The following is a 12,862-nucleotide window of genomic DNA, read 5'->3' on the forward strand; positions in this document are numbered from 1 at the left end:
CACTTACATAGAAAAAATGAATCTGCTGGTCTCTGACAATAACACATACAAACTAGTTAACTACAACCCAACTAACAGAACAAAAAACAAAACGGAGAAACTACTTAACTCAATTACGACATGGCCCGAAGATACAATCAAAAAATTGTTCCCTCATTACGCGCGCTCCCCTAGAATTTACGGGCTACCAAAAATTCATAAAGAAAACACCCCGCTAAGACCTATCGTTGAAGGAATTGATAGCCTGACGTATCACTTAGCCAAAAAATTAGCGGCAACACTCAAGGAGTTGGTAGGTCATTCCCCCTCCTATATCAAAAATACACAACACTTCATAAACATAATCAAAGACATTACATTAGTAAAAGATGATTTATTAGTCAGTTTTGACGTCTCTGCCCTCTTTACGAATGTCCCAATCAATGACACAATCCTTCTCCTACAAAACAAATTCCCTCCAGATATCACGGCGCTTTTTGCGCATGTATTACGGTCGGGTTACTTTGTATGGCAAAACGCCTTCTACTTACAAAAAGAAGGCACAGCCATGGGCTCGCCATTATCCCCCCTATTGCTAACTTTTACATGGAACATTTTGAGCAACTTGCCCTAGATTCCTCCCCTCTAAAACCCAAAGTCTGGCTTAGATACGTTGAAGATGTTTTCGTGATCTGGTCCCATGACTGCCAGACATTAGACACATTCCTTAGCCACCTAAACAAACAACACAAACGCATACAGTTCACAACTGAAATTGAAAAACACAACACACTTCCGTTTCTAGATACACTTGTCACACGTCTTCCCTCAGGCAATCTTTCCTTCACTGTTTACCGAAAACCGACACATACAGGACAATATATACACATAAACTCCTACCACCACCCAACACAAAAACTAGGTGTCATCAACACGCTAAAAAACAGAGCTCAGACGATTTGTTCCAATGAACAGGCACTGAAAGATGAGTTTAAAATTATCAGTAATAACCTACAAAAAAACAGATACAGCTAAAATACTATAAACAAAATTCTCTACAAAACCACAACAAAAAACAAAGACAAACCAGACTACAGTAAAACTATAACCATTCCCTACATTAAAGGAATATCGGACAAAATAAACAATACTACAAAAGTACAACCTCAAAGCCACCTTTAAACCTCCTGCAACATTAAAAAACTTACTCAACTCATCCAAAGACCCACTCCCTCCACTAGCTCACCATGAAGTATACGGATTTATTGTACTTGCAACGTACCATATATAGGAGAAACAGGACGCACTATTCCTATTAGACAAAAAGAACATAAACGACACATTAAATATAATAATTATGGTGAAGCTGGCCTTTCTGATCATGCCCTGTGAATACCTTACACAGAATTGACTGGAAAACCACCAGCTGTCTACATCACACTAGAACATGGTATGATCGGAAATTCAAGGAAGCCTGCGAGATTATCAGCAACCACCCCAATCTGAACAACAACGATGGTTTAAAAATCCCAAGCATATGGAAGGTATATATTCGACCTTCCTCACCAAGAACAACTATAAACAGGACTATAGAAAATCCAGTATTGTAAATCAAAAATAGGAACTGTAATACTAAAAATTGGACACCAATTGTTTCTGAAAGAAAACCATCTAAAAGAATGTTTATTCCTGTCATTGTAAAAATAGAATTTAGCTTGATGTAAAAAGTTTTATTTTATTTATTTATTTTATTTTTAATTTGTTTTATTTTATTTTTATTTTTATTTTTTTTCACCAGAGGTAACGCCAGTAGAATAACATGTGATCAGATCATTGTTTCTCTAGCTTACAGTTAATGATGTAACTCAGCTTGTTCTGTATACTCATGTATGCTCCAAATGATGATTTTGATGTGAAGATCGAAACGTCGGTATAATAAAAAAGTTTTTTAACACGGTTGTAAATTCCATAAAATTTTTAAAATGATCAAGAAGTTTATTTTTGTTTTTAGTGTTGAATATTATAGCTACTCCTTTCTTTCCCTGATCACTATTGTCTAAATATAACATCTCATAATTATTATTTAGAAGATTTTTAAGTTATGGTATTAATTTATGTTATGTTATTTAAGTTAAGGTATTAAATGGTATTAATTGCCAGCCTTTTTGGCTTAATAGATAGCACACCTGCTCTCCAGTCATTCCACTCGAATCCCACAATGGGCATGGATGTTTGCAAAAGCTGAGCTTGTATAGCTTCTTGAGTTTAGAAGGCTCGTCTAAAAAAAGAAACAAAAAATTAAATACAGAAAAGTCAAGTCACTTAATGAATGCATTAAATGTAATTGGACAATTATGTATTGAATTTACCAAAGTTACATTAGCTCAAAATTGTGTTAATGAAATAAATTGGAACAAAGTTTTGAGATTATCCATACTAGCTACAAAGAAATATATAGCAAAATGGTTAAAAGTCATCCATACCTACAAGTGTATTTTCACATATATGCTTATAAGCATATAGAAACATATCAAGTATTCCTAACATGACAGTTCTTCCTCTTCTCTAGTAAATGGTGCAGGTCTTGCTATGGCTACTATGGATATCATACACCTGTATGGAGGAAGTCCAGCTAATTTCTTAGATGTAGGCGGATCAGTTAAAGAAGAACAAGTTTATCATGCCTTCAGAATTTTGACTGCTGATAGCAAGGTAAATCATTAACATTGTTAAAATTTCATTTAGTATAGATTATCATTTAGATTATCATTTTACTAATGGTAATTAAAAAAAAAAAACCTGTACTCATTCTTTTAGTGTTAACTTATGTGTAAAATTCATAGTAGAAAACTCAGGAAATATACAACCCTTCTGTGAATAAGTGAATAGATTTATTCCTCAATATTTCACCCTCTGTTACTGAGATCGACCTCAGTGTGGAAGGTGAAATATTGAGGAATAGATCAATTTATTCACAGAAGGGTTGTATATTTCCTCCATACAGCATATACAAATTGATAAAGCAGTGCAAACATGAATGGCAAGCTGCAGTATTCAAATTTTCACTCACTGTTAAAGCTTAGCAGTGCATTTTTTTTTTTTTTAATATGTTATGATAAGATGGGAAAAAAAGTTTAACTAATTATGGTGGGAAATGAAATAATTTGAACACATTGTACTAATAAATTAAGTCATGATTTATTACAGGTAGATGGACCAAGAGTTATGGTTAGCAAGAAAGCGCTATTGACTATTTTTTATTTTTTTTTTTTAGTGAAAATCTTTACTAGATATGGCCCAAAAACCTAGCAATCTGAGCATTGAAATACTACATTAATCCATTCCATGCAGGACAAATGGAAGAAGAAATGAGCAACCTATTGATATGCATTATAAATATTTAATGATTGTAGTTCATCAGAAAAACACTATAAAGAAGACTTCTTCCAAAGAACAGAGATAAGTGGAATAAAAGAGGAGGACATAAAGTTAGGTGAGAAGATTGATGGCGCATGTTTACAGGCGTAGAGAAAGTGGAAGAATTCTGGAAAGCAGCTTAGCAGAAACAGTTCTTGTGAAAGTAACATGAGAAAGTAATTGAAGTGAGTCACTGAGGTGGAGGGTATCTGTTAACTGGATTTCCCTCTTCTGGATAACATCCAGTATTTTTTGAGAGGTTTTTGGCATCAACCCATGTGTGAAAGTACTATTCTAAAGTTAGTTGGATTTGGGATTTTACATGTGAGAAGTAATGTTTTGAATAGAAGAATGTGCCAGTTTTTTTTTTTTTTTTTTGCTTCCAGACCTTTCTATTGCTTGTGTCCAACAAAGTCCAAAGGTAGGTGATGTTGGCAGCTAGGAGATCCTCTGTAAATTAACATTGTTAGAATCCATATTGTGGTCACTAATTATTTGGTACACCTCCAGATGGTGATGAAGGTTTCTGTCAATGACTGCTATATTGTTGAGAACTAAAGTGTCAGCTATGGGGTTATTAATATATATAATATATATAGTTTAATAATTCTGGAGCATACTAGTGGGGAGAAATGCCATCAGGATTGAAAGACCTGAAGGGAGAATTTAAGAAACTGTTCTTGACATAGAAGAAAATGATTTGCTTTGGTCATCTATGCAGAGTTGAAATAGAAGATATACTGGAACATCAGCCTTTTCATTTTGTGATGTTAGCAGTGACACCATCTGGATGTGAAAGCTAGACATGTTGATTGCACCCAGTTGCCTTGGTGAGGGATGAGGTTCAGAAGATATGAATGCTGTTTAGACAAGATGATTAAATATTAGAAAAATTATTTGCTCCCTTTGCTAGCTAAATACCTATATAAAAGGCAAAAACAGAACAAAACATTTATGAGAAAGTGAGCCATTGAGAGTGGGGGAGGGGGAATCATCTATTAACCATATTTCCCTTTTAACATTTTGGAAAGGTTTTTGGCATCATCTCGAATGTGAAAGCAATAATCAAAGTTAATTGGATTTTGCAGGCCAAGTGTTGAGTGAAACTAGAATTTGTCATGTACCACTTTTGGTTGTCATCATCACTCCTGATATGTACCCTCAAGAGGTGTTCAGGATACTATGACAGCACTACATAATTAAGTTTACATTATTATTAATCTTCTATCCACAATTTTCCTCCAAATCAATCTGTTACTTGTGAACACTCCAATATTGTCATATCTAATATTTATGTTTCTAAGACACTTCTTACTGAATCAATCCACCTAGAACTTGGTCTTTTTCATGCAATCATGGCATCAAACACCTTTTTTTGCTAACCTTTCCTCACTCGTTCCATTTAAGTGGCCAATATCACCTTAGGTTAGCTCTGCTGACACATTCTTCAGTGCTAATAATGTCAAGTTCCTTTCTAATATCTTCATTTTTAATATGATTCTGCCATTGTTGCCATTGGTTTAATCCCCTGATATTTCTCAGAACTCTCATATTTGTAGTTTCTAATCTTTGATGAAGCGCTTTATTTCTAAACCAACTCTCGGATCCATAATTTAAAACTGGTTTGAACACTGTCTTGTATACTGCTAGTCTGTTGTTTTGGCTAATTTCTGTCTTATTCCATATAAATTTATTCAGCTGGCTACCCACCATACCTGCTTTGCTTATTCTGTTGTCTATTTCCAGGTTTAATCTGCCATCTTCATTGAAAACCATGCCTAAATAGCTGAAATATTTTACTTGTTCTATAGGATCTCCATTTAGAATGCAGCTAAAGTTTTCTGTGCTCCTGTCTATTTTCATAGTTTTTGTCTTTTTATCACTGATTTTCATGCCAAATTTGTTACAGCTGTTATTCAATTTAGTTAGAGAATCCTGGAGACTTGTATTATATGTGTTTTGGAATACGACATCATCTGCATAAAGCAAAGTGCTAAGTTTGACATCTAATATCAGGTCTAATGCCACTTACTTTCATGATGTGATCCATACTCTTTTGGAAAAGAAATGCTTGGATAGTGATTAGGGTTTTGAGTGGATTGTGGGATGAACAGAGGTCTTCATTTCAGCAAAAAATATTTCAGGTATTCAGTCACAGCAAGTGTTCAGTTCATGATAGCCAAAACATTATTTAGCTCTTGTGAAGGAAAAATAGAATAATCCCATTTGGCACTAGTTCATAGGCAGCATGATGCCAATCAACACAAGACTGAATGTAGCTAATAAAAGGATGCTCTGTAGAAAAAGAAAGTTGAATAAATTTATAATCTGAGTTACCAAGAGAGAGCTAACATCTTCAGTGTATTTAGAAAAACTAGTCAGAAAAAGATCAACTGTGTTTGGGAAGTGATGTATAATGAATATTGTCTGGTGTTTTGGGCAGACAGTTTGTTTTAGGTCATTGCAAACAGCAAATATCTCGGCATTTCTTCCAGCTTGATTACTGGAAAAGAAGCCAGTTTGAATTGAGGTAATTGTAATCCCAAAGAAGATCACCTTACTGTTTTGTTAGGGGACTGCTGAAAATTAGTCTGAGATAAATAAATCATGAGATTATTGGGTATCAGAATTTGGAAAATAAATACATCAAGGAAATTTTGAGGAAAAGATCAAAAAGATGGGATTCCAATTTACCTGCTTAGTCATGGGATTTCTGATCTGACAAAAATTACCACCTTTGTGATGGAAGGGATCATGCAGCATGTGGTTTTGAATATTTAGGTGGGTAGTGATTGTTGTGGCCAGTAGTTGAGGTTCTGTTAGAAATTGCAGTTCTACAGACCACATACAGAAATCTAAATATGGTCTGTAGAACAGCAATTTAAATCTAATTTGTAAGATTTCAGTCTCATGCTTTGTTAATTTTCCAGTGACTGAATTCTTACAGTTCATTACCACATTCTTCTGTGTCCCAGATTGACAAATCATATCTCGTAATAGTCAAATGCAGAACTGCTTATGAGTGATGAATCCACTGTATGCAAAGCAAGGTCACATGATGCATCTGAATAAAGAGTATAAGAAATTGAGAAAGAGAAGCTGGGGGCTGTCCGGAGGACTTGTCCAAAAGAAGAGACTGGTGCAGAAGAACATTCCTGTAGGTGAGTTTCTCCAGTAGTGACTGCCAAGAGGTGATTTCTGCTAAAAAGAATTTCTGCAAAAAGTTTGCCCAGGAACTTCTCCCCCACAGCTATGCCCTGACATTCTTTGTCACAAGGTAAGGGAAGATAAGAAGGGAGTTGTAAGAAACCATAGTTGAATATTGCTGATAGAAGTGAAGAGTAATAGTGAAACACAAGCAGAAAACCTGTGAGGTACTTCAAGTCTCTTATGGTATTAAAGGGAGAATCAGTATAAAAGTTATAAGTTAAAAGTATTCAATACTCATCAAAACAAGAGTATACTGGTTCATTAATTTTAGTTCAGAATGCCAAGGAATAACTTTCCTGTTGAGATGTTGGAAGTTTTTCTACTTAGTTATACTATAAATTAAAGATATCAAGAAATTATATTCTTGATTTAATCCTTCATCCAAGTGTAAGCAAACAAAGTTTGCACCTGAAGTAATTTCAGGACTGGGCAACTAGTATATAGAAGCTAATGATTTCACATCACTTGCCTTAGTATTGCATAATGCAAAGCACATACCATTACAGACATGTATAATATTATGCATTATGGGAGGGGGTCACTACCCAGACAGGTTTCGACCTTTATTGAGGTCTTATCAGTGGGAGCCAGACCAAGAAGTGATACCAAGGTTGAAGTAATGCAGAAGTCATATTTTAATATATGAGTAGCCAAAAGGTGTCACACCTTATTTTTAAAATACTCTGGATTAGAGATGTTGGAAGTTTTTCCACTTGGTTATACTATAAATTAAAATGCCAAGAAATTATATTCTTGGTTATGGAATACTAAGGCAAGTGATGTGAAGTCATTAGCTTCTATATACGAGTCACCCAGTCCTGAAAATACTTCAGGTGAAAACTTTGTTTGCTTGCACTTGGATAAAGGATTAAACCAAAAATATAATTTCTTGCATCTTTAATTTATATTATTTCCTGTTAAGAGTAATTCCAGCTCATGAAAATTTTGTTTATCTGGCACAATGTTGCAATATGCTAAAGGAATGTATAGCAGAAATATCCATATAAGCAAAGTTCCACTAAGAATTATCTTTCACTCCTCAAGCTGTAGTTCAGTGAGAATTAAATGCACTGAACCGTTCTTGAGCTTTTGTGCTCAAGAAACTGATACGTGTTGTGAACCATGTATTGAATAGGACTTTGGACTCAATTCAGTGAATGAAAAGTTGCTGTAAGGTAAATATTTAAAATTGGATAAAGTTATTATTCTAAGCTACTTGACTAAAATAAAGTTAATTGTTTAAATGTGGTTAAGCACATACTGATTATATATATAGAAGACAGGAAAGCTTTTGTCCGTGAATTGAATTTGTAGCAAACAATAGGTCTTTGTTTTACTATACAAATGTGACTGAATCTATACAAACTGACAGCTAGCCATTGTCATCTAATCTAAATCTAAAGTATTTGTAGTATTCTCTATTAAATTGTTGTTGTTATAGTCTCTTTGTCATTCCTGAAATATAAACAGTCACACCTCAATATTTGTTGTTTACTTAAGAGTCACCCTCTTATGTCATAATCAAGAGACAGATCTATTTCCATATCACTCAGCACGCACTGTTTACTATCCATCCTAGTTGTAATGACTGTGTGTACATCATTTATGTTAACATCACGAATGTTGAAGTGGATATGGATATATGGATTTTATTGTTTTTATGCATTTTTTTCTGTTTTATATTTTTAATGATGCTTGTATATATTTTTTTCAACCTTATGTAGCATTATAACTGTTTGTGATGGCCTTTCATAGTTAGTGATGGAGATAAGTAATTAAAGAGAGGCGGCATGCAGTGTAATGGTTAAAGACTTCCACATGTCTCACACACAGAGAGCATCTCCTGGCCACAGCATGGTCTTGATGTTCCCTGCACACCACTATATAGTTGACTCTTAGTGTAGTACACTCATAAGGACCACAAGAATAGTTTATTTTGGATAGTTTGCTATATAATTTCTTTTAGCATAGTGTTGTACCTATGATGCTTTAGCAAGGGTTTTTCAGTAGTTTGTTATAATGAGAGTCAACTGTACTTGAACTTTCTCCAGGTACAATCTGGGAGAGTAAGTGGGAGCAGAATTACTTGCTCCCACTTACTCTCAGAAAGCCTCCTAATATATTACATTCAGATTCAGTCATATGTACCTGTCTAGTGGCTGGTGTGGTTTAAGGGTAGATTTTGTGTCACTGATATGTTGCCACATGCTTCAAGGGTTTGGTATATTCTGCTCTCAGTACTAAATATATCAATATCCACATTTTTACACTCCTATAATAGGCAGGACAGTAGTATTTAGCAGCATTGAAAATTGTGTTCCATCCACAGGAGTTGACATGTCCTTGTAATAGGAAAGCTTTATTTTTTGGTAGCAATACTTGCTTTGTTCTCTAGATTCTGTGAAAATAGGCCACACTACAGGAAATTATGTTGCACATCATCAGCCCATTAGTGGTGCATGGCCAGCTGTTAAAAGCAGTATTTGAAAAACATGCATACCTACTGATAAATAACTAGTCTAGAAGTAAAGTTATCAGTGCCTGAGATCTTAAATATAAATTGTATATAGTATCCATGGAGCAAAGAGTGTGAACTCAGTAGATTAGAGTTCTTATTGTGCTAAATTTTTTTGCATGAATGATGCATAATATGTGTACCATGTTCTTCCAAACAACCAAGAATTGTTAGAAATGTTTCATTTCTAACAATTAGTACCTCTTCTGGTACTAATAACAATTAGTACCAGAAGAGACACTTTATTGCAACAAGAAATGGAACATATAAATATATTTATATAAATCTACTTTTCTATTTAATGGATTCAATAATACTTTCTTCAACAAGACCATAAATAGATTCAGTGCACCTCCATCTTCAATCAATCAAAAAGAAATCAGTTATGTGGCCATTAAAATTCAAGTTGCATTCCGTCCTATCTGTAAACTTTTTTCATTTTAAGATTCTACAAAGGATAAGTTACCTTGCCCCTCCTTACTATGGAAATAGGCAATAACATAAGGAAGAAAAACTGTTTAAAAAAAAAGCATTAGTGTTGCTGCATCATCCAATGGATATACCCAATCCATTTGAACTTGATCTGGTGGTATATACATCCACCAGATCAAGTATATCCCCAGTGTGAGAAGTGGCATTGCTTAATAGATCTCATCGATTTATTTATTTTTATTTATTTATTTTTTATTTTTTGCATAGATGTGATTCAGTGCTAGGACTTGAGTTATAATTAGAACTTACTACTCCTCTACAACTTGTAATTTCATAATTTCATTGTAATTTCTGTGTTGTTTACTCTTATGTTTCACTTTTCATGTGAGTATTCCATTTTTTGTAGTGAAGATGTTCGTGATATTCTGGAGAAAAATTCTTTCATTTAGTGAAATTGAAGGTTATCAGCACTCATTATATAGATTTATGGAGTGGACTACTTTTTTTGAGATAAAAACTTGAATAACATTAAAATTCAAATTCTATATTTTGACCTTTATGTTAAGGTCATCTTCAGGAATATATACTTTATGTGCACACTACATTAAAGCAACTATCACTATACCATTGTAAGCTAGAAAGTCTAAAACTTATTAACATAACTAGCCTGGCCTCTTGCAATAAAAGTAATAACAATAAGAAAATAAAATAATAAATAAAATTAAAAAAAAGGAATATTAATAAATAGATAATTACTCAACCAGTCAGAAAATTCATAGTTTTGAAATCTAGTTCTTAAATCTTACTTTTTAGTCTTTTAGTCACACACACACAATATTGAATAAAATATAAATCAACCGAAACTCCAAGCTATAGCTATCAGTATACAAGAGCGTATTCTAAACATTTTTAACCCAACCATAAGGATCTGAGAGTTAAGTTAAAAATAACATATATGATCAAAGATTGATGAACACAGATAAGAGAGTGAGTAGATGGCATAAATGGCACAGTCATATAAAGAAATGAGCATATCAGGAAAGAATATGACATTATTAATTTTCAAAAATGTGCTTCCATCTGTTTAGACAAATTCAAGAATTTTTCGAAACAGATATTACTTAGAGTGCAGAATATAGGTTAATTGACTTATTTAGTTCTTTAGCAGATGGAAGATTAGATATTGATGAAACGAGTCCTGACAATAGACTGTTTGGAAAAAATTTGGTGATGGGGCAACTATTGAAATATTGTACTGAATATTCATAGTACAATATTTCAATAGTTGCCCCATCACCTATTGAAATATTGTACTGAATATTCATAGTAGGGGCCACTTAAGGGCCAAAGGTACATAACTGGGAGGAGAACCCTGCATAGTAAAGGATATGAAGAACTGATTGGGACTTCTGACCTAGTGTTTAACTCTCATCTTCTTTTGATGTGCCCCATTCCTATCTATCTGCCTGGATGCTGAAAGAAAGAGGATGGGCTTGTATCAGGTAAATAAAAAAGTTTGTGCAGTTTTCATAATAAAAATTAAACAACTACAGAAATTTTCATCAAATGTTTTATTCATTAAAATAAGCACTTTCACAATCTACAAATTTTTCCCAACAAGATACAAGTTTGTAAATTCCACTTTTATAAAACGGTTTGTCTTTATTAGTAATAAACCTAGCAACCTCCACTTCAATCTCTGTTTTACTGTAGAATGTCTGTTTCGCATGTGATTGTCTAGCACCAAAAAAAAAAAAAAAAAAGGTGATAATCGCTTGGAAAAATGTCAGGAGAATATGGAGGATGAGGGAGTATCTCCCATCCTAAAGCAAAAATCTTCTCACAGGTAAGTTTTGCAGTATGAGGTTTTGCATTGTCCTTTAAGAATAGCACTTTCTTCCTATTAACTAGTCCTGGCTGTTTCTGAAGTAATGCATCCTGCATACGCTTTAGTTGCATCAAGTAGATCTCAGCTGTAATTGTTTGGCCTGCAGTGAGAAACTCGTAGTGGACAATACTAGCTCCAGTCCACCACAGACACATACACACCCAAAGCATAGTCTTCTAGGGATGAAGCGGTACCTTTTGAAGTGTGTGACACTGGATCATTTGGTGACAACCAGTGATAAGTTCACTTCTTGTTAGAGTACAATATCCATTTATTTTTCATCACAAGTGATCAAGTAATCCAAAAATGGCTCATTTTTATAATGTGAAAAAAAGTGAAGAACAAATTGATAGCCTTTGAAGTTTATTGTTATCTGATAATGTATGTGGGACCCATATGCTTATCTTCCATGATTTTCCCAGTTGATGCAAGTGTAAACAAATTGTTTCACTACTCATGTAATCTTGAATTATTTTCAACAGCAGCACATAATTCTTCATTATCAATAGTGGAGGGTCTTCCTGGATGTAGCTCATCTTCAAGTGATTCATCACCAGAATCTTAAGTGCTGAAACATTTCCTTCCCCTGTATCAATCCTATAAAATCCTTTAAGTAACTTAAAGGTTTCTATCATATCCCTCTTTTTTGCCTATCAACCAACTTCTGCAGACTCAATCTGTCCTCATAGAGAATGTTCCACAGACCACTCACCATCTTGGTCACTTTCCTCTGAATCCTCTCCACAAACTTCTTCATCCCCGAGAAACCAAGGAGACCACACCAGACCTGAGCACAGTAATCCAGATGTGGACATATCAAGACCTTATAAAGAGGAATGAGCTGCTTGTTGAAGTTTTTTTCATTTGGTTATACTATAAGTTAAAGATGCCAAGAAATTATATTCTTGGTTTCATCCTTTATCCAAGTGTAAGCAAAGTTTGAATGCGAAGTAACTTCACAACTGGGCTGCTTGTATACAGGCACTGTAAGGATATGTGAAGTGCCTTGCATTATGGGATAGTAAGGCAATTGATGTGAAGTCATTAGCCTCTATATACAAGTAGCCCAGTCATCAAGTTACTTCACACACAAACTTTGTTTGCTTACACATGTATGAAGGATGAAACAAGAATATAATCTTTACATCTTTAATTCATCAGCTATCTTAACCGTATGTACTCTAAACTTGAACTCTCTGTCTACCACCACTCTCTGTCTTCATCTATTTCCAGGAGTTCCATCAATGTGATACACAGCTTGTAATCTGTGTATTCCAAAACATTTCTCCACATTAAATTAACACCCATTATCTTTTGTCAATACTGACATCCTATTTAAATTGTCCTGCAGCTTTCCACATCACCTTAATTAATTATTACTGTACATAATTTCAAATCATTAGCAAACAACTGAATATTTC

The 12,862-nt window shown here is 34.1% G+C and overlaps 1 protein-coding gene across 2 annotated transcripts in view; it reads left to right on the forward strand.

The window, feature by feature from the left end:
- ScsbetaG (Succinyl-coenzyme A synthetase beta subunit, GDP-forming) overlaps positions 1–12,862 on the forward strand; it is a 260,513-nt gene that overhangs the window by 160,399 nt on the left and 87,252 nt on the right. For both annotated transcript variants that reach the window (XR_016550662.1, XM_090415888.1), the window contains exon 9: positions 2,549–2,691. Coding sequence is in view for 1 of the 2 variants with exons in the window: in XM_090415888.1 (XP_090272014.1) it covers positions 2,549–2,691 (143 nt within the window). In the remaining variant the exon portion in view is untranslated. The remainder of the gene's footprint in view (positions 1–2,548; positions 2,692–12,862) is intronic.

Source organism: Typopeltis vanoorti, chromosome 3 (assembly GCF_054136105.1).
Source record: "Typopeltis vanoorti isolate ZY-2024b chromosome 3, IOZ_Tvanoo_1.0, whole genome shotgun sequence".
Classification (NCBI taxonomy): domain Eukaryota; kingdom Metazoa; phylum Arthropoda; class Arachnida; order Uropygi; family Thelyphonidae; genus Typopeltis; species Typopeltis vanoorti.